Source organism: Heptranchias perlo, chromosome X (genome assembly GCF_035084215.1).
Source record: "Heptranchias perlo isolate sHepPer1 chromosome X, sHepPer1.hap1, whole genome shotgun sequence".
Classification (NCBI taxonomy): domain Eukaryota; kingdom Metazoa; phylum Chordata; class Chondrichthyes; order Hexanchiformes; family Hexanchidae; genus Heptranchias; species Heptranchias perlo.
The window spans coordinates 6,802,913-6,828,132 of record NC_090370.1 but is presented as its reverse complement, the minus strand read 5'-3'; the positions used below and the strand labels follow the sequence as shown (position 1 = coordinate 6,828,132).

The 25,220-nt window shown below is 42.2% G+C and overlaps 1 protein-coding gene across 2 annotated transcripts in view; it reads left to right on the top strand.

Annotated features, from left to right (window-relative positions):
- Positions 1-455: 455 nt before the first annotated feature.
- lmbr1l (limb development membrane protein 1-like) overlaps positions 456-25,220 on the top strand; it is a 61,680-nt gene continuing 36,915 nt past the window's right edge. For both annotated transcript variants that reach the window (XR_010959070.1, XM_067976648.1), the window contains exons 1-2: positions 456-619; positions 18,887-18,971. Coding sequence is in view for 1 of the 2 variants with exons in the window: in XM_067976648.1 (XP_067832749.1) it covers positions 560-619; positions 18,887-18,971 (145 nt within the window). In the remaining variant the exon portion in view is untranslated. The remainder of the gene's footprint in view (positions 620-18,886; positions 18,972-25,220) is intronic.

Below are 25,220 nucleotides of genomic sequence, written 5' to 3'. Positions count from 1 at the left end.
CCCTTCCATTTATTATTTACACATTGTTTCTCAGCGCCAATGTTTAAAGTTTATTTGTTCGCCCCTCCTTCCTGACGCTCTCGTACCTTATTGATTCGGGGTTTAAATGGAGGATGTTCAACCAACATTTCCATGAAGTAGTCATTCGCATCTCTAGTTTCAGCCAATCATATGTTATATAAAACCGCATTGACTTTATCAACCAATCAGATAATCAAACTCTTTCCAATTCCTATAACGATTGGTTAAATTCATCACCCTTCTTACCAATCAGGTTAGACCCTACATATTTGAAGCTAATTCCAGCCAATCTCGTACAGTCTAATGCGCGTTTAGATGCTTTCTAACCAATCATACGCCATGTTTTATTTTATAGTTACTCTCCGCCAATGGTATGTGCGGTATTATGTTTCCTCGTGGCGTTCCCTATCCAATCCGGTGCTGTGTTCCGTGGTGGCTTGGCAGATTGAAGCACTGCAGCCGTGCGCAGCTGGAGTTCTGGATCTTCATATATTGAGTCAACAGGTAGCGCGCGCCTTCTTAGCCATGAAGGGTCGCGATGGAAGACGACGTTGTGATTAGAACACAGCTCTTCCACAACCGAGTTCGCGAGTGCATTGTAAGTTTTTGGACTTTTGGGGGCGATTGGTGATGGCTTTCGTTTACTTTTTAATCGGGGTGAAAAAAATTCCTGTACGCAGTTGAATTCAGTGCCAGGAGCCCGTAAGGGAAAAAAAGTCGCCAACTATCTCTTGGACCAATATTCAAGACGTGTAAATCTGTGCGAGCAGTATTTCTTCACAGGTTATATTCTTAAAGGAATGTTTTAGTATGATAACTGTAAAACAAATACCGCATTAGTGAGTGATGTCTTCACGAGGGCTCAGATGTAGTCAAAGCTTCTTAATGGAATACACCAAACCATTCCCATTTATTTACTGCTTGAGACTTTACTGACTCTTTACTAGATTTGAAAACCAAGATGAGATATTATGTTACTGGTTGTCTATCCGGATGGAATGTTTTCTTTCAGCCTTAAATTACTTCTTCAAATGTTTGTGCTGCAGAGGTTGTATATCGTGTGCTGTGTTGGGAACCTGCCCTGGTGTCTAACATTATGGACATTAAGTGGAGGATTTGATGCAGATTTGAACTTATTGATAGCAATAATGCCCAAATGCTGTACAATATGTAAGTAAGATCAAGTCTCATCTACATGCTGTGCCTCACCAACATCATTTGTAAACATGCAGTCAGCTGCATGTGATGAAGAGAAAAAGAGGCAAAGGATGGCATCTTGGGCATGCTGCATGAGACCCTTGTGACAGGAGCCCCCAGCTGAGGACGAAGACAATTTAAGAAATCCATGAGTCCCTCATTCTTGGTGATTGTGGGGGGGCATTGACAGTGGCAGTTAGAAGTGAAGAGGAATTTGGGGGTTGTCCCTGCTCTTTAGGGTGATCCCTGAGTAATGGCTAACCTATGTTATAGCTATGCATTTTAACTTATGAAAATATAAAAGTACATTTCTTTACCAACCATGGTATAGTGCTGAGTGAATTATTGACTTCAATTTTGAGAGAGTAACGAATACCTGGGGAAACAAATAAAAGGTGTAATCTCATTGAAGAGTTCAGGTGACATCTTAAAGCATGAGTATAAAGTTTATTAAGTTTTATTGTGCTTTGACCTTACGCACAGCTACGTATCCATTTTCTTTTATTGAATCACTGATATAGATTTAACATTTTTGCTGGCAATATATGTTGTGTGATGTCATTGCACAGTTATCAAGAGAGAAATAGTTCTAATAGTATGCTGATTTATTTCTCTCTTTTGAGTGAAATAAAAAAAAAACTGTTTGATTCCTGTCCTATGTGTTGCCTGATGCAACTTTTACGTTTTTTTAACGGTGGTCATGAGATGAGTGAGCCAACTGCATTATCACACAATGGGCTGGTATATCTGCAATTCATCATTGTGAATGTGATGCATGTAATGTGTTTATATTCCCTTGAGTGAATTATATCCCTTAATATCCTGTACTGCTTTCAGGAATGCTTTCTAACCCAACACAGTGCTAGTCTCTGGTAAATTGCCCAGTTTGTCAACATTTTGTGCTGACTTGTGTTCAGATTCAGTTTTGATTTAGCAATATTCTTCAGGAAAGTTGTGCAAATTCCATAGTCTACACAATTGCATTGCATAAAAGATGTGACAACAACTTCTCTTTTTTTTTCCCCCCCCCAAACTTGGTATTTAAATTGACTAATATTTGACTTCAGAGGAATTTGTTTGCCTCTGTGCAATAAGCTCCCCTAATGGTTCAATGGGTAAATACCTCATCTAATCCATACACACCAAGAGGATCTCTGGTTTGATCCCTGATCTATGCTGAGTTCATCTAGGCTGTGGCAGTGGTGGAGCCATTACAGTTTGCTTCAGTGTCCCTGTGCTAAAGAAAAGGGAGAGAGAGAGAGAGAGAGATCGATCCTGATTGATATCTAGTGACTCTACTGCAAAGTGCACGTGTGCAGACTTTGAGGAAGAATAAAACTAGGCTTGACTGTGATACCTGTGTCAGTCAAGCAGCTTGTTAATGTTCGCTGTTTGAAGAATGGCCACTTGGGCAAGGTATGAGAGAACTGTTGGCATACTCCATGTTGTATCACAGCATCTCAACACCTTTTGGTTGAGGAAAGAGGACCCATTTAAAAAAAAAACATAATGAATCAATCTCAGCAGGGCGCAGGTAAATGAGCTTTTTTTAAAAAAAAGTTATGCCAAAGTACGTGTTGAGACATAACTTGCTAGCACAAGGTTTTTCTGCATATTTGTCAAATGTTTCTGTTACATCGTGGAGTCATAAAGTGTACCTTTAACCTGTCCACAGAGGAGCATTAAATGCTGGCATTGTCAGACTTGTTAATCAATACGTATAATCATTGCTGAGAGCAGCATTTGCAGGATTACTGCACAAAGTGATTTGCAGGATTACTGAGATAATGTTCTATTGCTTGCACATGTTGGAAGGTGGCTTACATCTTGCAACAGACTGGCAACAATATGTATCCTTTGGGTTTTCAAAAATCAGTAACTGTAGGCATGATTGGGGTCAGCTGTGATGCACCCTGCAGTTTAATAGCCTGCTAATACTCATTGGCCAGGTTCACACGTCAAAAGAATGACCACTTCAGTGAGGTACTGGAAGACTCCCAGTGCCTGTGGAGTTGTAACCCAATGTCACAAGGGCATAAAATGAGGGAGGTAGGTGGGTGGTGGGTGGGTGGGGGGTAGGGAGGATAGGAGAAGCTTTTGTGGTGTGTGAGAGTTTGTTTTTAAAGTTTTTTTTTTGGCTGCTTTTCCCCCTCCTGCTCTGCTGACTGTATCGACTCCTTGCTGGGGTACAGGTTTACAGTTCTGATGAAAGGTCATCAACCTGAAATGCTGACCATACTTTTCTCTCTCCGTTGGTGCCTGAGTGTTCCCAGCATTTTCTGTTTTTATTATAGTTTTACAGGCATCAGTTGCTCTTCGGACCCTTGGCCAAATGGCCATTGTTTCCCCTTAAACGTAGGAAAGACTGAAGTTATTGTCTTGAGCCCCCTCCACAAACTCTGTACCCTTGCCACCAATTACACCCCTCTCCTCGCCACCGTCTCGGGTTGAACTAAACTGTTCACAGCATCATCTTCCTATTCAACCCTGAGCCGCACTGCCAACCCCGTAACCTATCCATCACAAAGACCGCCTGCTTCCACCTCTGTAACATCGTCCTGTCTCCGCCCCTGCTTCAGCTCATCTGCTGCTGAAACCTTCATCTGTGCCTCTGTCACCTCCAGACTTGACTATTCCAATGGTCTCCTGGCCAGCGTTCCATTTTCCACCCTCCGTAAACTGCAGCTGATCCAAAACTCTGCCTGTATCCTATCCCACACCAAGTCCCACGCACCCATCACTCCTGTCCTTGCTGACCTACATTGGCTCCCGTTCCCCCAACGTCTCCAATTTAAAATTCTCATCCTCGTGTTCAACTTCGCCAGAACTCTCTGTTCCTCCAACTCTGGCCTCTTGTGCATCCCCATTTCCTACCATTGGCGGCCGTGTCTTCAGCCATCTGGACTCCGTGCTCTGTAATTACCTCCCTAAACCCCTCTGCCTATTCACCTCTTCCTTTCTGAAGCTCCTTAAAACCCACTTCTTTGACCAAGCTTTTGGTCACCCTTCCTAATGCCGCCTTCTCTGACTCGGAGTCCATTTGTTCTGATCAAGCCTCTGGGACGCTTTTCTAAGGGTGCTATATAAATGCAAGTTGTTGTTGCTGTACCCCTGTATTTTGGCACCTTTTTGGATGGAAGAGAAGGCTGTCTCCTGATCTCTCCTCTTCCTCCCCCCCCACCCCCCCACCCCTGCTGCAAATCGCACCTCCAGCCATTGAGGCTGCCGCCGTTTTTTTATTAAAGCTGGGTTTACTTGACTGCTAGTCTTCCTGGGGCAACTGAACATGCTGCTCCGGCGACAGTAGCACATTTTGGCAACGGTGCCATCGTACGCATGTGCCACTATTCTCGTTCTAGTGATGTTATGATGCAAAGTCCTGATTTAATAACTCCAGGCATCTGTAGTGGCCAAAATGTCACATTCAGCCTGCATGTGCAGTGGATCGGCCAACTCCACCTAGATCTAGGATTGAACCGACCTCTCTGGTCTGTATGGCTCATTGAGCAATTGGAGGAGCAGGTTTTTGGGTTTACTGAACCGAATGGGATGAGAGTCGAGTGGTGCACCTTTGGACAGTTGGAAAGGCCGTCACACAGCTGGCGAAACCACACCTGTTGTGTAATCTTTTAACATTCCTGTCCTCTTTCCCCTTTGCTCCCATCTTTCTTGTTAGCAGATCACTTTTTATAAGAATTTAATGCTATTGGGGTCCGTGGGTTTAAAATAAACTTGAAAGACTTCCTTGTAAATATCATGGAAATGTACATTTTAGCAGGGAACTTGTATAATGAGATGAATCTGTAAACTATTGTAAGCTTTAATGTACTGAGATGTAGATTATGAAATCACATCACGGGATTAGGATCAGAGTTCATCTGAAGGTTTTGCAACAGTTGCATTTTGATCCTAACAGTACTTTTTAACAATGCAGGATAACATATGTTTTGCCTATTTCTGCAGAACAGTCACTGCTCTTTTCTTGCATTGTACTGTGTTATCTTTTATCATTTCTAAGTGATTAAAGTTGCAAAATCTATTCCTCTTTATCTCCTCCCTTTCCTGCCCCTCTCTTTTCTTCCCACCCTCCCCCATCCATATGTTCTCTTTAGATCATGCACAGCACGACATGCCATACTCTACTGTATCAGATCAGCAAAATAACATGCTCCTGGGCCATTTCTCATTATTGTATAAGTAGCTGCTAGGGAGTGCATGGGTTTGCACCTTTTCTTCCCTGCCCTAAAACTGTTTTTACTCTGGGTCTTCCTCTGGCAACCTAGTTGAGATAGGGAATTTGTTGTGTGTGTGTAATTGAGAGTAAACCTACTGCCTTGTTTTCACAGTGCTTTGATGCATCTAAAAGCTGTGCCACTGAATTGCTTTGAGTTTGATCACATTTGTTTTTCCCCTCCAACTTTTGTCCAGCTGCTCCTGAAGGTGTGAACTCTTGTTGAGCTACTATTCCATAAGGGCTAAGTGTCCTCGGCTACTTGCCAAAATGGCTAATCTTCATATCCTCAGATATAGATTGGGATTTGTTTTTCTTGTGACCTTTTGCTGGCAGTGGGAATTTTAGTCCTATTGCCTTGACAGTGATCTGACTTACTGATATTACCCAATTCCCTAGGGTATAGTTTTTAAACCCAGACTGGGTTGCTTGTGAAAATAGGGATAATGTAAACCTGATGAAAGCATAGCCTAGATTGTCATGAAATCTTACACTGGGATCTGGATTGGGTTTTGGTAGACTTGACTCAGTATTAAGAGCCAATTCTTGTAATTTTACAGTGGTGGAGGGAAAGGAACGAGCTACCCCAAGACAATGAATGTTGGCAGGGTGTTTGCCCATGTGGACATTATAGCTGAACCCTATCACACTCTCAGCTGACTTTGTATGCATGCACAGTTTCCAGTAGGTGTTGATGGATAGTGGTTAGGAGCAAAAATTTGGCATTTTTACCTCAGACACTGAGGCCCATTGTAGCACTCTTGCTGCCACCCTGGCTTTTTGTAGGCTTGACTTCATATTCAGAGACAATTCTTGTTGTAAATTCACAATGGTGGAGGGAAATGAATGAGCTGCTATAATAAAGAATAGAATGTTTTGGTAGCATGTATTGATGAGTGTGCAATTAATCTTCATTTTCTATCCGAAATTTCAGGCCAACATATTAGCATTATTGATGCAAGTGTTTTGTGTGTATCGACCTAAAGTGCTTGTTTTGCCATAGGTTATGATGCACTGCAGGAGCCAGTTATGATGCAGTTTGATGTATAACTCTGTTTACTACTAGCACATGCAATACTTGAATACTCACTGCAGATCTCTTGATATTGTTAATCTTGTGTTTTGTAGACAGTTACTAAAAACGTGCGTGCTGCCAAATACGTGATTCTAGCTTGAGTCCCCCTCCTGGCATGAGCTGCGTATAGAATTTATGAATGGTGTTATGATTTGAGCTGCTTCCCAATCCTTTTAATGTATGCTCAATGCAAAATTCAGCTTCCATAGGTGACCCTGCACTTCCAATGAACCAAAATGAAACATTATGCATGACGTTTATAGGATCGTATACCACAGGATGAATAATTTTCCTTTGTAGTGCTGCATTATACACCAGGAAAGGGATGGATGTCTCTTTGAAAGTCATAAAAACACTATCATAACACAGTATGTAGCTCAAGCTAAAACTACAAATTCAAATTTATTGTAGGATGTACATTTTTACAGGCGCTATAATTATAAATCGTCGTCAGGTAAAAATAACAGTCCTTATTTCGCAATTGACTGCAAGTAGAGGTAATTGACCCGAAAAGAAAGGACTGCAGATGCTGGAAAGCTGAAATAAAAACTGAAATGCTGGACATACCCGGCAGGTCGGTCAGCATCTTGAGAGAGAGAGAAAAGGCAGGTTAATGACAGCCTGGTGATCAGTATTAATGATTTTTGTCACCTGGATGAGTTTTGCATCTCTAACAATTGTCAGTCAATACAAATAGTTTGGTGCTAAGTGACCATAGGAGTCTGAGCAAATAAACCAATTTAGACGTGATGCAACATCGTTTCCAGACAGAAGTCGTGAACAAAGGCAGGATGTCCTCTTTGAACATTAAAGTACGCTCCAGACAGGCAGGTGTGGATCACATCACACTCTGTCCCTTACATCAAGACAAAGGAAGTCTTAACATACACAGCAGCAGCTATGGCTTCCATTTTAAAAATCTTGGCACAAAGTCCGAGCTACAAATTTATATGAAAATATACAATTTGGAAGTTCTTATAACTCTGGACTGGACACATCACATTCTGTTTGAGATTTCTTGAGTGAACTTGAGATGTGAGATTCTGAACTGACTTGGAGTCGGTGCTGTGAGTGCATATTCATGCCCCAAAACCTTTGGTTAAAATACTGCAAATTCTGGAAATCTGAAATCATAACAGAAAACTCTGCAGGTCAGGCAACATCTGTGGAGTGAACGGAAGGAAAGATTTACATAGCACTTTTCATGACCTCCGGGCAGCCTAAAACACTTTACCGCCAATGAAGTACTTTTTGAAGTGTAGTCATGGTTGTTAATGTACGAAACATACAAGATGTTAAGGCTTTTGTGCACACTTGAAACTCACCCTGGATCAAAATGTATAATACATGAACTGAATCCTCTAGTCTGTTTATGACAGAGCACTACGTTGGTAAAGAGGCTGTCTGGAATAAATTACTGTGACTGTGAAGTCACAGGACTTGCTAGATGTGCAAAATTACAGGAAAATCTATACATTGAGAGAATGCAGTTTATTACAAACTATTACAAGTAAAGTGCAGTGGAACTTCAATTATCTGCACTCCTGTTAACCTTCGTCTTTGATTATCTGCAAAAATTTCCGTGGATAATGCGACAGAAGTGTGCATTGGGGGTGACACCATTCATATTTCTTTACTCACTTGCGTTCTTCACTCGCATCCAGTCCTGAATGAACTGAAACTTCGTCCAGCACAATGTGGGAAAGGCTGAAGGCATTGTCTTTGGCCCCCACCATTCCATTGTCACTGACTGTCGCCTCCCTGGCTACTCAGGCTGAACCAGCCTGTTCACAATCTTGACATCCTGATCAACCCTGCATTGAGCTTTAAGCCTCACATCCTACCCATCACTAAGACCAGTTACTTCCTGAAACTTTTAACCGTGCCTCTGTCATCTCCAGACTCTACTAGTCCAATGTTCTCCTTGCTACTTTCTATCCTCCACCCTCTGTAAACTTCAACTTATCCAAAATTCTGCATATATTCTGTCGCACATTAAGTCCACTTGTCCATTGCCTTTATTTTCACTGACCTACTCGAGTTCCAGGTCCCCCATGTATTAAATTTGATATTAATTCTTGACTATAAAGTTCCTCCATGGCTTCGTACCACCCTGACTCTGCAATCTGCTACGTCCTTATACCCCCTCCTGAGCACTCTACTCTTCTGACTTTGGCCACTTTTTAAAAACCTTTTTAAAATTTCATCTCTTCGACCAAAGTTTCGGTCACACCTCTTAATTGTCCGTTTCCTTGTGCGTATTTATGAAGCATCGTGGGACATTTTAGTACCATTTTATTTTCTTGCCCTTGTTCTTTTGTGGAAACACAGAGAGAGAGAGAGAGAGGGAGACATCGATGCTTCCTTGATGTCCACTCCGATCCCTCAGCTATGGTGGTGAGTGCTAAAGGCAGCAGGTGCTCACCTCCAGCAATCCCATCAGCAACCTCCACAGCTGCTGAAGGAGAGCGGAGAATCAGAACTGAGCCATATATTGTCCTTGCTCAATGTCACTTGCATTTCCAGCAAAGCTTACTGGAAGTGGATAGCAATCAGGAACCTTCTTTTTGCCCCCTCCCTAGCCTAAAGACCATTGAGACTACAGTGCCTTTTCTGCATTCAAGCCCGTTCAATATATTGAAGTTTTACACAACTTGGTTCAAAATTCGCACACTCCTGTTTAAGCTGCAGTTCTTATTAGAAATATAAAATTTCAAATTTGAGCCCCCCTCCCCATCATGTAATTTACTGCTTGACCGGTTTTCTGCAAGATGCCCATGGGTCTGTGCACAACAAGATAATCCAATAAACAGTGCAATTCCTTTGTCACATTCTTGAGTGCACAGGAAATGGATGCAGTTAGTGATGTCACTTGAATCTGTTGTTTGAATTTTTAAACTAGTGATATTCAGCAAAAACATAGCACTGTATTTAAAAAGCTCTTCTCTCGAAGGCAGCATTCACTTAGTTGGTAGCACTTTGGCCTCTGAGTCAGAAGGTTGTGGATTCAAATCCCACTCCAGAGATGAGCACATAATCAAGGCTGACACTCCAGTGCAGAACTGAGGGAGTGCTGCACTATCAGAGGTGCTGTCCTTTGGATGAGACATTAAACCCTCTCAGGTGGCCGTTAAAGATCCCATGGCACTATTTCGAAGAAGAGCAGAGGAGTTCTCCCCGGTGTCCTGGCCAATATTTATCCCTCAACCAACATCACTAAAAATAGATTATCTGGCAATTTAACTCATTGCTGTTTGTGGGACCTTGCTGTGCACCAATTGGCTGCCACATATTTTACATTACAACAGTGACTATGCTTGAAAAGTACTTCATTGCCTGTAAAGTGCTTTGGAATGCCCTGAGGTTGTGAAAGGTGCTTTGTAATGCAATTATCTTTTCTCCCCCCTCTTTTTCTTCTTTCACTATCTTTCTTTCACAGTAAAAGGGTTATAAAACATACTTTTTGAAAAAGTATAATGTCTTGATCTCTGTAGGAAGGTATACTCAGGCTTACCCCAAAATAAGATTGGTGGAAGAGGTTTCCAAAAGGCTTGTATTGTTTGTATTTTTCAGCAAGTCAATATTTGCAGAGTTTTAAGTCCACAAGGCACAAGTCAGGAGTGTGATGGAATACACTCCACTTGCCTGGATGAGTGCAGCTCCAACAACACTCAAGCTCGATACCATCCAGGACAAAGCAGCCTGCTTGATTGGCACCCCATCCACCACCCTAAACATTCACTCCCTTCACTACCGGCGCACAGTGGCTGCAGTGTGTACCATCCACAGAATGCACTGCAGCAACTTGCCAAGGCTTCTTCGACAGCACCTCCCAAACCCGCGACCTCTACCATCTAGAAGTACAAGAGAAGCAGGTACATGGGAACAACACCACCTGCACGTTCCCCTCCAAGTCACACACCATCCTGACTTGGAAATATATCGTTGTTCCTTCGTCGTCGCTGGGTCAAAATCCTGGAACTCCCTTCCTAACAGCACTGTGGGAGAACCTTCACCACATGGACTGCAGCGGTTCAAGAAGGCGGCTCACCACCACCTTCTCGAGGGCAATTAGGGATGGGCAATAAATGCCGGCCTCGCCAGCAACGCCCATATCCCATGAACGAATTTTTAAAAAAAATTTGCCCTATCTTGCTGCACCATACTTGTTAGAAAGTGAATTCTATCCACACCTTGCTCTGCCATTTGCTTAACAATATGGGGGGCCTTTCAAAAGGAATTGATATCCCTTTTATCAATATTTATTCACTGGATTTGAGCTGCGATGTGATCTCTGGTGATCTGCACCAACTTGCCTTTAACGTAGTAAAACATCCCTGGGCACTTCACAGGAGCGTAATCAGACAATTTTTTTTTTTTTTTTTTTTAAGTATTGTGTTGTGTCTTGGGGTATTTTCCACTCCCCTGTTCATCACTTTTCCTCCAAAGAGCACTCTGGCCACTTTCATTTTCCTTGCTAAAGCTTTATTGAGGACTTGTAGTAATTCTCATGTAAAACCTACCCACTGCATTGGTTTTAAATCTGTGCCTTCTGAATTGGTTTTACACAATAACAGAAGAAACAACTTCCACTCATAATTTTTAGCAGAAGAATAATGTCATGAGAGCAGAGGTGGCATAAGCAGCCCCATTGGTGCCCTGATCAGAGAGAATGTATAATACAGGGTTTCTCTAATGGCCCAAATCCACACTTTCTAAACCTATGTAACTTAGAATGAAGTACAAGGTGCATACTCCGCTACTACAATTAATTCATGCTTTTGTTTGCTCAGTCAGTTTTGTTTACTCAATTTCCAGTATTCCTAAATGTTTCCATTGCAGGACTGAGCATTGTGCTTGAGGAACCTCCCTGAATAGATGATGTCATAAGGTTGCTGCAATGTAGAACTAGGTTTCCACCAAAATGAAGCTGTGTATCTTGGGCATAACAGTGAATGAAATCACTCCAGCACTGGGAATCTTAAAAACTGTATTCTTACCATATCTTAAACTTATTAGTAGTCAAATTATTGTCTTGCAATCCTGATTCTTGATAGTGAATTACCATTTTTCTAGGGCCTGAAATATTTTTGTTAAAACTAATACATTCCCAGTTGATGTTTTGTAAAACATTGAGTTGGTTATATGATCATCATTTATTGTAAATGTAAAGATTGTTGCCCTTTGAAATGCAACAGGTTTAAAATTACAAAAATGAAATCTGGAGTATATAAAATATCTTTCAGTATCCTTAAATTTGTCTGAAAAATTAATTTTTTCTTAAAATTCAGCTTGATTAGGGTTACATAACTACTTGGGGCCATTTATCAAATACAGAGCAGATTCATGTAATTAAATGCACTTAAAGACTCCTGATATACTGTAAATATGAACCAAGTGGCAACTTTATTTTCTAAAGAGCCCCTTTCTTCAAGGGGGAGGAGTTTGGAACCTGCAGTATATCCGGAGCAGCAGTTTGTTAATAACAGGATAGGTATGGGAGTGGGAGCTGAAAATGTAACTTGGCTTAAAATAATAGTTTCCTGTTTAGACCTGGTTCAGAAAGAAAGTTTTAAACAAGGAACTTGCCTTCATTGTGGTTACCTTGGTAAGCCACCCCCCCCCCCCCCAAAAAATATTGTCTACCAAGCCCTTTTTACACTCTTTCTTCTCTTCTCCAGACGATTATGAGCTGGGAGACGAAGGAAGCTCCTCAAACATTGACCTTTCCATTGTCAATGCTGTTTTTGATGAGCTGTCAGGCTTGCTGGTGTTGGGTGGGGGCAGATTTGATCTTCGTTTAACTCAATTACTGAAAGTTAATAAACTGCTGCACTGAGGGCAGAAGGACAGATACGTGAGTTGTTGCTGGTTTGCAGACTGTGCACTTTTGGTTTAGAGTCCACTGTTGTACTACTGGGGCTGAAGGCTGCAGTAAAATGTACTTCCAACAACCAGCTGGGAGGAAACTGTTATTGGCTGACTGGGCGAGTTACTCCCAATGGAGTTTGTTCCAGTGTTTCTGTGTGGAACAGGACGCTGGGACCTGAGGATGTTTACCGCCCTACATCCTCGAGCTGTGGGGGGTGTCCTTCCAGCTCGTGTGTGAAAATGTTCACTTTTCCTCAAGCAGGAAAGCTGTGTTTCTATTCTAACCGGTGCTCTGGAGCTTGTTTAACTTTTAAGTTTATGGGCTTTGAAGAAAGAACTTTCATTTTATATAGTGTATTTCACATCCGGGCATCCCAAAGAGCTTCAGAGCCATTGGATTACTTAGTGTAGTCACTGGCATTATATAGATAATCGCAGCAGCCAATTTGCACGCACACAAAGGTCTCACAAACAGCAGCGTTTGACTAGTTAATCAGTTTTAGGGAAATGCTTCTGGGGGTTCAAAGTTTGAAAATGTGACATTTGCTGCTTCAGACTCCTGGGTGCTGTAAGAATTAAGTAGCATTTCCTCCCCCATTTTCGCCACGACTGTAATGGTCAAGATTGGTAACTCAATGACTAGAGAATCATGGGAATGAGCCCATGTTCCCCCACTCTGGTAATGTGTACATTTTAAATGTGCAATACAGTTTAAAGGAGATGTGCAATGATTTCAAACATGATTTGTATTTTTTTTTTAACTTCTATGTTGTGCACAGTACTTGCAAATAAATATGGGGACTTCTGACAGCCACTCTTACTAATGATTGAGCTCAGCCAACCCATAGCAGTGTCGCTTTTACATTGCTGGCCTGTACACATCTCCCTTCACCTCCCACCCCCCTCACCAACATTGAGAAAGTTGAGCTATCAGAAACGTGATGTCCTGAGTGCTACTTTTGAGCAACTGTGTATCTGCATTTGTTTCAGTGTTGCTGCTGGGCCAGTTTGGAACACCATATTGTGCAATCAGTAGGTGTATTGACAGGATCAACCCTGAGGGGGTATCTCAGTTTCAGAAACTCAAACAGACACTTTTATATAAATAAAATCTGACGTGAGCAGTTTGTATATAAATGCTTATTTCTAGATTTTAGAGTTTTATTGGTGCAGGGACGGGGGTTACACGAACCTTGTGGCTTCTCAGAATACAACGCATCAGAAAATCTTTAGGTGGGATGAGTTAATTGTTTTGTGCAATATTGTGACTGTTTTACTCAATACATTCTATTGTCTTACAAATGTATCAGAATTTCATATTTTACAATTGAGTGCAGATCCTTGGGTGGGGAGAGAATAAAAAAAATATGACTTCTGTTGTTCTGAGAATACAATGCACGGTTAGTGGAATTGGAATTGAGTTGTTGGATTTATTGATACTATATTTGCGCTCCAGAGATAGTGTTGCTGTGTATGTATATCATAGTGTGCAATTCCAATCAGTGATTAGCAAGTTAACAAGTTTAACATTTTGGCTTTGGCAGTGACATCAGTGTTAACATTCAAACTCTTCTTTTTCAGAAGGGTCATTCAATCACCTTCGATGATAGAGACCAGCCCATTGGACACCTTGTATAGTGTCATTTGCAGTTGCTCAAATGGACTGTTTCTATTGTCTAATACAAATTTGTAGAAATTCACGGACACATTTGTAGATTAAGCCAGGCGTTTAATGTGTTTCTTCAATTTTGCTTAGTAGGAATCCTTTTTTAGCACTCAAATGGACAGTTGAATTATGATAAAAGGCTCAATTGCTTCAAGAATTGCTCTGTTTAGTTCAATATTTCTATAAATTATGGATAATGACCAACTTTCAAAACTTTGCTCTGCAGCCCGTTAATCATTCAGCAAATCGAAGATGCAAAACTTATATACAGAAGTGCTTCTCTCTGTCTGTTGTTGTGCCCCTAGCGCAGGTCCTAACTCAAATCTCACACGTGAGATTCTTGAGTCTCTTATTAGCGAAGAGTAGCTGAAGTTGATTCCTGTTGCCTTCCTCGTGGTTTTTATCTTCAGAGTACCTCTTGTAGGTGGGGTGCACCCAAGGCTGAAGAGTCCTGCGGGGGGCGGGAGGGGGTCACCCATGCTCGTCAGACCCAAGCACCCCCACTGGAGATCAACCCAGTTTCCAGAGCCGGCGCTCCAATCTCCACTGTCTGGAGTGGGGACCGAAGCCAAGCCTTATGATTTAGTTAGTTTTCCTCTACGTCCCTGGGCTAGGGAGGAAATCCACCAAAGCTGTTTCTCTTGATCACTGTATATTAAGCTTCCAATGCAAATGTTGGATGAGGACAGGATTGGGTTTAGCTGTGAAGCTCGAGATTGCCCGATGTTTTGGGGTGTGACGATTGCAAGCTTTTTTTGTTCTGTCTGAATACCAGTGGTAAATTTAAGAGGAACCTTGCTCCAGATTAAAGAGAAAACACAAAAGTTCACAGCCCTTCAAATTTCCACACACGCCCTGGTTTCAACAATGCAATTGGAGAAGTGGTGAATGGAGACTAGGTACTTCCCTACAGTCGGGAAGGAAAGGTCAGAGGTGCGAGTAAAGGCAAAAATGAGCTTGGCACCATTTGAGGCCTGCTACAAATTCATCACATTTCTCCCCATCCCCAAACACACCCATTTAACCTTTGAGCTGGAATGGTGCGTAACATCCAAGTCAACTGAACGAAATCAACAACGACTAGTTGGAGCTAACAATGTTTAAAATAAAATCCTCCAACCCTGATTTGACTTTTCTAGAAGAATTTCAGAATGATAAAATAAAATCTATCTTTTTGGCCAAATGTTACAGATTGCTTTTAGATTTATTGCAGGAAGAACTGCAGTGTTTCTGATATATCTCACTGCATCGTGTGTGGATGCCTGGAAGATGGGTTATACAGACACCGGGTATCTGCTGACACAAAATGCATCTGTATGATTTTTAGATACCACTTGAGGCCAGTGCGCACGTGTGTCTGTTCTTGGATCTTGCATCAAACTAATGCACAGTGTGTTTTGTATATTTCTAAGTTCTTGGATGTGCAAACTAGAAACTGGTCATTTGATCTGTTCATATTGACTGCAAGAACGTACTTCACTATCCAGATAAGGTTCGGAATTTGATCCCACACAGCTGCAGTGCAGGAGTCCTGCTGTGTTCAAATGGTCAAGGTGTACTATTTTATTTCATCACTTTTTTTGTCTTGCTTTTCCTTTCCTTTCTCCTCTCTCTCTCCTCCCCCCCCCCCCCCCCCCCCGACCCAAAGTGTAACTATTTCCTTCCGCATCTGTAAACGCTCCACTCCGAAGCTTTGGGCTGCGCGTAATCCAGAAGGTTCATTTGATTAATAAAAAGTAACGCAAGAATTTTCCATGAAACTTCGACAGTATTTAACAACAAAATAGCCCCATAGTTTTAATGTTCCTGTGTCTTTTGGCTGTATGTTCAGTTTTTAACAATGTACAGGAACATTTCTGGGTTTAAAAAAAACAATCAGGACCTGCAACCTCTGAAATAGTGGTATGTCCCATTTTTTCTAAGTCAGTTTACTCCCTCTCATCTGAGGGTGTTGATTCTGCGCTGAGGTACGGTTCCATTGGTGTCTTCTGATACCTTGCCCAAGTGGTTGTTATTCACACACCATCTCAACAATGAGCATCAGCAAGTTATCCAGTCATAGGGAGCATCGCAGCCAACCTTGAAATTGTATGCGTTTCTTTCTCCCCCTCCCCATTCCTGGAGTGGTTGCTATCGGGTGCAGGAATCTGGCAATGCCTTCCTTCCTTTACCTCCACCCTCAAATCAAGAGTGACTATTTTGAGGTGCAGTGCAGTTCTCCAATCATTTGAGGGATGTGTTGGAAATTTTGACGGGGATACACCGCCATTGTCAATATTACACTCTCCTTGCCCAGTGGCCTGCAGATTTTCTACGTATGAGTTTGTTTTCAAATGATTAACTGTTTTCTTTCCCCCGAGCTGGTGGTAGCAGGACTGCTTATTCTATTTGCATATTACATAGAATTTACAGCACAGAAACAGGCCATTCAGTCCAACTGGTCTATGCTGGTGTTTATGCCTCGTCCCACCCCTCCTTCATCTAACCCTATCAGCATATCCTTCTATTACTTTCTCCCTCATGCACTTTTATAGTTTTCCCTGAAGACATGAACAAGCAGTACTTGTTTCTAATGGTTCTCGTGAAAGATGCGAGGTCACTGGATTTTCATTTTGCATAGGGCCACGGGATGAGATTTCTCCAAAGCATGGTTAAAAATCCTGGAATCTCATGATAGAAAAACGCTCGATTCATTCAGGCACTGAAAACCAGGGGATCCTGATAATGAGTTATGCAATTATTATTTTCTCCCCTTTTTTATTGTTCACCTTGCAGGTGCATTGTGTGCTCCAAGTCACTCAATGCCCCTTCCTTCACCCCATAGCCAACTGCAAGTGGGTGCCAGGGACTGCACAGGTGTGACTCCCCCCCCCCCCCCCCCCCCCCCCCCCCCCTCACTGCTGCTGGAAGATGCCACAGCTTCTGCTTGGGTCAGATCAGGAACAGAGTAGAGCAGATTTGAACCTCCATCCGGCTCCGTTCTATCACCAAGTATTCGCATGCCTGCTCAGCAGTCATGTTGTGCAGCTTTAATGCCCATACATATGGAACAAGTTTGACTGGAGGGGTGGGTTGTTCTGGGTCTGATCCAGCAAAACATGGTCTGGCCAGTTAAAATCATTTGTCACACGATGAACTAGTTGGACTTTTTTTTTGTTTGCTCCTGTGTTGCTATAACTCATTGTGTATAAACCTGAAGCTTTCAAAAATAAATGAAATTACAGACAATTAAATGAAGGAATTCGGTCAGGGTGAGTGAAAGGGAACATATTGGGTAATTCTATGAACACAGGAACAGGAGTCCATTCAGCCCCTTGAGCCTGTTTCTCTTCCCCCCCCCCCCCCCCAAATCCCCCATTCAATTAGATCATGGCTGATCTGTACCTCAACTCCATTTAGCCGCTGTTGCACCATATCCCTTAATACCCTTACCTGACACACAATCTATCGATCTCAGTTTTGGTGAATTTAGTAAGCAGGGATACCATTGATGTCATGCTTTCTACAAGCCAATATTTAACTTTAAGGCAATATAAAATTTGAGGCGTGATCTCTGGGCAAGGAGAGGGGACAAGAATGAAAATAATTTAGACCAAAAGGTATGAATCCATAGTGACTGTTTCTGTGCAAGATAACCCTGCAGCTAGGAACACAGGAACAGGAATCGACTTGCAGGTCTGGTTTCTGGTTTGGTTGTGGGGTGGGGGCTCCTGGGGAGCAGCTGTGGTGTTTCTGCTAAGATTTTAAAATGCAGCTGAGTTCTGGGATCATTCAATCTTTTCAAGGTGCACAATTGAATAAATAGTATGCTTCTGTGGAGAGGTGCGAGAGTGGGGTTGGGTCTTGCAGCTCTGCATTCTTTAAATATACTTTATTTTCTGGGGATGGAGAAGAGCAATAAAGCAACAATAGCATGAGCAGAGACAGTCAAATGTGAACAGCTTGGTCCAGCATTTTCCAAACTACTTAAGAGGAGAGATGATTGTTAGAGTGCATGCATCTTTTCTCAGCACCTAAAAAACTGGTGTTAGAAATCTATGCTCTAGCTGCCAAGGAACATGTCTTGTGCACTGTTTTCCGAAAACTGGGGGAGAAATTTCTCCAGTCCGTAATTTTAGTAGCAAAGTCTAAATACTAAACACTTGAGGTAGTTCAGTCCCATTGATTCCACCACTTATCAAATTCCTCCCAATTAAAGTGGAGGATTTAAGACCAGATTTGTCCAGTAAATGGATGAGTGAATAATCCAGAGGTTATGTTTTCAGAATTTTATTTGGGAAACAAATATCACACCAAAAAAAGGCCGTCTGGTTTGTTAAGGTTTTTCCTGCTCTCCTAATGGAGTGTGGGCCTACAGGTGTGGCAGCTCTCTGGTACCTCACCCAAGTGACTATTCTTCATGTCTGAGTCACGACAGTGAATGCTGGCAAGCGGTTTTATTATGGAGAAGTACTGCAGCCAATCTCATACTGTAACAACAGGTGATGTGGATAATGATTGGGAGTAAGAACGTTGTAGTTGGTGTTCGGCTGAAATCAGCTAACTCTGTGCAGACCAAGGATCAAATCTTAGACTTTCTTCACTGGCTCAAATCCACCTCAGCAAGGCCTTTACACGCCTGAGCCCTTGGGGGAGCTGGTCTTGTGCATACTCTTCTGTTGCGTCCAAGCGAACAGATACTTTGAGTGTCTGAATTTCAACAGGTGATGATTGGAGAGGGGGTGTTTAGAATATGAATATTCATGTCAGTCAGTGCCATGTGTCTGCTGTTGTCGGATCCATTTGTGTTTCTGCTCTTAACATTTTTCATGTTCTTTCTCCACAGATCTGTGCACTGCTGTTCACTACTCTGTATATCCTCTCCTACCTTGTGATCACTAGGTTTAAAAAGAACGCAGACTTTACAGCAGGTGACTTATTTTTTAAAATCTTTTACTACAAACTCTAAAATAATTATTCTGACTTGGTCCCTAGATGGCTGTTTTGGACCAAGGCTCTGGATTGCATACATAATGGTGTATTGGTTAAGACTAAGGATACTTCCAATGATGGTGTGACCAGTAGGTCATTGTCATGAGGGCAATAGAGAGGTATCCTAAGCTTGTACTTTTCTCCCCTCCCATCAACACACACCTCTACTTGTGTTGCACACTTCCTTTTGTCTGGTTACAGTTGGTATGGGACTTGAAGCAGGTTGCCTGTTCACCCTGTCTGTTGGGTGGTGGTATGATGCATTGGACGGGGAATAGCAAGACAACATTTTTGAAAAGTAACTGAATATATTGTATAAACTTAAGTTCATCCAAAACGCTGCCTGTATCCTAACTCGCACCAAGTCCCGTTCACCCATCATCCTTGTGCTTACTAACCTACATTGGCTCCTGGTCCACCAACACCTTGATTTTAAAATCCTCATGTTCAAATCCCTCCATGGTCTCTCCCCTCCCTATCTCTAATCTCCTCCAGCCCTACAACCCTCCAAGAACTCTGCGTTCCTCTAACTCTGGCCTCTTGTCCATCCCCGACTCCCTTCTCTCCACCATTGGCGGCCATGTCTTCAGCTGCCTCGGCCCTAAGCTCTGGAATTCCCTCCCTAAACCTCTCCGCCCCTCTCCTCCTTTAAGACGCTCCTTAAAACCTACCTCTTTGACCAAGCTTTTGGTCACCTGTCCTAATACCTCCTTATGTGGCTTGGTGTCAAATTTTATCTGAGTACGCTCCTGTGAAGCGCCTTGGGACATTTTCCAATGTTAAAGGCGCCATATAAATGCAGATTGTTGCTGTTGTAACAAGTACATCTGACAGGGTAGTGGCTGTAAGCCTGAGAATCCTGACGGATGACATGACTATGTTTACATATGCAAGTTATATCTACAGTTTCGAAATGTGCATTTTGTTTAGAGTCCATTAAAGCTGCCAACTTAGTGGTGAAATAAAAGTTGACCTTTGTAAGCCAATTTAAGCAGGCCTTGCTGAAATGTTAAAGGATTGCATGTATTTGAAATGCAGCATCTGTATTTCATTCAAAGTGTTTAAATGTGTTTTAAATCTCTCCTACCTTGGAGCATGTTGACCCAAATGCAATAAAATCTCTGATTTAAAAACTCTATAGTGTTGGCAGTTAATGAAATTCAGAAAAGATAGGTCATGTGTGAAATATGTTAACTTGATTTATTCTATTAATTTATCAACTGGGATTAATTTATAGCTGTGCCATCAGTATCAGGGTTTCTGTAGGATGCCAATAAAGTGGACCTGCAATAAGGATTTTGCCAGAACTTTATTTTGTTACCATTACGTTTTCACCATAATATGCTCTTGGTTTTCGGGGCTGTTTTCCAATGTATAATGGTGCCTGTTGAGAGCAAAGTTACAGCAATTTCTCCAAAAAACACTGTTTTAATGCCTCTGATTTTTCTCCTGGGTTGCTCACAGCTGTGTCCTGGAGATTAATCTTTCGTTCCTGGGGAGTCCAGGTGCATCCTGGTTGGCAAATCTGCTTCTCCCTAGGTGACCATATGAGTGATTTAGTGTGGTGGCAGGAGAGCACTCCTTTTGCCCTTCACCCCACCTCTAAGGTGAAGCTGCAGTGTGAATGACACATTGGGATTGTTCACTGAGTGCTGCCTTCTGGCCTGGCTCAAGTTTGGCTTTTTTTTAAAAAAAGCGATGCAAACTATTTACAGGTGCAACTCTGAATTATCAAGATTACAGAACTTCCTTGCATCAAGAAAACTGAGTGAGTGACGTAGATTCTCTTGCCAGTAGCATACTCCATGGGTATGAACAAAAGTGGCCTTTCCCTCAATTGACATGCAGTTGCTTTCGTCACTCTCAACACTGCCCTTAGGGAAGGTTCTGTTCAGATTCATTTAAATGTTAAGACTTGTTTTCATTCACAGGGTATGTTTCTATTATTGGGATTGTTTAGAAGGCTGTTTAATTTCTGTACCTGACAGGTTATTATAGTTCAACCTGTTAGAACAGATGTGAAAAACTGAAATACAAGTGCATGTTTGAACACTAATTTCCATGGCACTCCCCCAACTCTCCATGTTTTCATCACCTGCCCAACGGAAGAGTTAAATTGAAGAAATGCTATAAAAGAGAATATGTGGCACCTCCTCAGATGTTATCTTTAAACATACATAAAAAGACCTTTGTTCTGTGATGTGTTTCATAACAGAGTTAGCTGCCCCAGAATTAATTTGGAAAAAATGGCTACTAGAAAGTCTGACAATTTCTCAAAGGCGAATGTTGATTGAAGTATTAATGTCAGCAGTGGGGATTGAAACTCTTTCTCAGGTCTGTACCTGTTTCTGTGTTGGGGGCTCCCAGAGCATAATGAGAGAAATAAGATATTTGAGACAGATAATGTGTGAATAGCTGAGGTTGTGGGGGTAAGGCAGGTAAAAGTGGAAGTTCAAAAACTGGCAAAGAAGAGCAGGTTTCAGGAGCCTGGGAGAAGAAAAAAGCAGGTCGGTCAACACCAAGGGTACAGATCGTCCCTTCAGCACCCAGGTATGCCTTTGTCTGGGAAGTGATGCAGATCCTCAGCGTACCTGGGAGGGAATACTGGAGAGGAAAAATTTGCTATAACCCTGTTAATTACTGCTGCAACTTGTAGTGAGGAAAATACTTTCATGATGGCTGTGTGGTGTGCTGGTGTTATTATTCTCCAATAAAGGGCAAAAGAGTAACTAGGGAGAGAGTCGGGCCTCTTAAGGATCAACGAGGTCATCTATGTGCGGAACCACAAGAGATGGGTGAGATCCTGAATGAATATTTCACATCGGTATTTATGGTTGAGAAAGGCATGGATGTTAGGGAACTTGGGGAAATAAATAGTGATGTCTTGAGGAGTGTACATATTACAGAGAGGGAGGTGCTGGAAGTCTTAACGCGCATCAAGGTAGATAAATCTCCGGGACCTGATGAAATGTATCCCAGGACGTTATGGGAGGTTAGGGAGGAAATTGCGGGTCCCCTAGCAGAGATATTTGAATCATCGACAGCTACAGGTGAGGTGCCTGAAGATTGGAGGGTAGCAAATGTTGTGCCTTTGTTTAAGAAGGGCGGCAGGGAAAAGCCTGGGAACTACAGACCGGTGAGCCTGACATCTGTAGTTGGTAAGTTGTTAGAGGGTATTCTGAGAGACAGGATCTACAGGCATTTGGAGAGGCAGGGACTGATTAGGAACAGTCAGCATGGTTTTGTGAGTGGAAAATCATGTCTCACGAATTTGATTGAGTTTTTTGAAGGGGTAACCAAGAAGATAGATGAGGGCTGTGCAGTAGACGTGGTCTACATGGACTTTAGCAAAGCCTTTGACAAGGTACCGCATGGTAGGTTGTTACGTAAGGTTAAATCTCACTGGATCCAAGGTGAGGTAGCCAATTGGATACAAAATTGGCTTGAACACAAGACAGAGGGTGGTTGTAGAGGGTTGTTTTTCAGACTGGAGGCCTGTGACCAGCGGTGTGCCTCAGGGATCGGTGCTGGGTCCGCTGTTATTTGTTATTTATATTAATGATTTGGATGAGAATTTAGGAGGAATGGTTAGTAAGTTTGCAGATGACACCAAGATTGGTGGCATTGTGGACAGTGAAGAAGGTTATCTAGGATTGCAACGGGATCTTGATAAATTGGGCCAGTGGGCTGATGGAGTTTAATTTAGATAAATGTGAGGTGATGCATTTTGGTAGATGGAATCAGACCAGGACCTACTCCGTTAATGGTAGGGCGTTGGGGAGAGTTATAGAACAGAGAGATCTAGGAGTACAGGTTCATAGCTCCTTGAAAGTGGAGTCACAGGTGGATAGGGTGGTGAAGAAGGCATTCGGCATGCTTGGTTTCATTGGTCAGAACATTGAATACAGGAGTTGGGATGTCTTGTTGAAGTTGTACAAGACATTAGTAAGGCCACACTTGGAATACTGTGTACAGTTCTGGTCACCCTATTATAGAAAGGATATTATTAAACTAGAAAGAGTGCAGAAAAGATTTACTAGGATGCTACCGGGACTTGATGGTTTGACTTATAGGGAGAGGTTAGATAGACTGGGACTTTTTTCCCTGGAGAGTAGGAGGTTAAGGGGTGATCTTATAGAAGTCTATAAAATAATGAGGGGCATAGATAAGGTAGATAGTCAAAATCTTTTCCCAAAGGTAGGGGAGTCTATAACGAGGGGACATAGATTTAAGGTGAGGGGAGAGATACAAAAGGGTCCAGAGGGGCAATTTTTTCACTCAAAGGGTGGTGAGTGTCTGGAACGAGCTGCCAGAGGCAGTAGTAGAGGCGGGTACAATTTTGTCTTTTAAAAAGCATTTGGACAGTTACATGGGTAAGATGGGTATAGAGGGATATGGGCCAAGTGCAGGCAATTGGGACTAGCTTAGTGGTATAAACTGGGCGACATGGACATGTTGGGCCGAAGAGCCTGTTTCCATGTTGTAAACTTCTATGATTCTATGTAAAGGACATCTTTTCCCACAGCAATAGATCGTACATTTACTTTAAAATATAGGAGTTTGAATTGGAAAATGAAGAGCAAAGAAAGCTTTTGTATAACAAAATATCCTTTACAACATTTCTGTTCATCATCTTGATTACTTTCCTGCCCAACTCCCCAATTTTCTCCACTTCTGATGTGTTTCGTTCAGCAGTATGGTTCCACAGACCCCTTACCCAAGGGGGCTATTCATCATCCCTGAGCTCAGAAGGCGAGTGTAAGCAAATTGTTTGAGCACAGAAGACATTACAACTGAGTCCTAATATGACATCCACACATGAGTATTTTCTGGCGGGCTGGTGGGGGGACCCCACTGGATATGAACATTTTCCTCTTCCTGCAAGGCCACTTGTCCCACCTCACTGCTACCAAGGATTATCTTAGCATAGACCAGGGATTGAACATAACACCTTACTGATCTGTACATCTTATAACCACATCATGTGCTTCATTTATCCACTTAAGTTATTGGCATTTTATTTAGACCACCACTGTTTAACGTGGAATTATGTTGCAGTGTGCAATACTGTCTAAATCTGGATTTGATAGCCTCCACTACCAGAATTATGTGACTATTTTAAATAACAGAAGCTGCGTGTAGCCTGTGAACAGTTGTGTATGTGTATGCACATACACACGCACGTTATGCTTTCACTTAAAAACTCCATGCAGCATTGTTTGGCTTCTGCCTGTGCTGCTTTTGGTCCAGTTCCTTAGAAGTATGCAATAATGATGTAGCCAAGGAGCCACAACACCAGTCGTCATGAGAATGTGTGACATTTACTCCCTATCGAATAACTTTATTTAAGCTGGGCAAGTGCTTTTGGAGTTAATGCAGCATCACTAAGAATATCTACATTTTTTTTTCATCTGCCCAAAACTTTATCTTTATTTCTTTATACTAATCATTCACCCTCGGTTCATACATATTTGATCCCAGTTTTACACAGCTGAGTCACTAAGTCTATCCTGACAGAAATTCTAGATTGGGTGTTCAGTAGCCAGCGTGTGGGTGTGCTGGATCGAGTTCAGTACTGATTTGCAAACTCCATTAGGTGCTCAAGCTGTTTACTCTGTGAGGTTTGATGGAAGTAAAGCCAGCAGGTTATTTTTCTACATCTATTAATAGGTGACACTAAACTAGGCTTGTGGCCAACCTCCTGTGTGGGGAGGTAAGACAAGTGAGTGGGACCTGGAATAGCCCTGACTGGGCTCTGCAGGTCCCATCTTGTTGATTTCTAATGAATAGCTTATGACACACATTGTTACCAGCACCCCCCCACCCCCCAACAAAGTACCAGAGGTCAGGGGTGTCCAAGCTACATGGCCCCAAACCCTGGCAATCTGGCCAAAGAAACTCTTCTTTTTGTGTTTATATTTCTTATTTACTGGTCTGTCCTGTTGGAATTTTGTGGGCCTTGAGGTTAACGCTGTTGCCTCATCGGTGGGTAAATCCTCACACTCAATACCAAGATCTGTTGGTGTCAGCAACTTGAATTGTATGCAAACTAATAGGAACATGAATTTAAACTTTATACGTGGCCCATGAGACACTGTTGTTCACCAAAGTGTCCCTTGAAGACAAAAATCTTGGCCACTAATGCCATAGATTGTCATATTGATTGAATCTAGTGTTTGAACAGAATG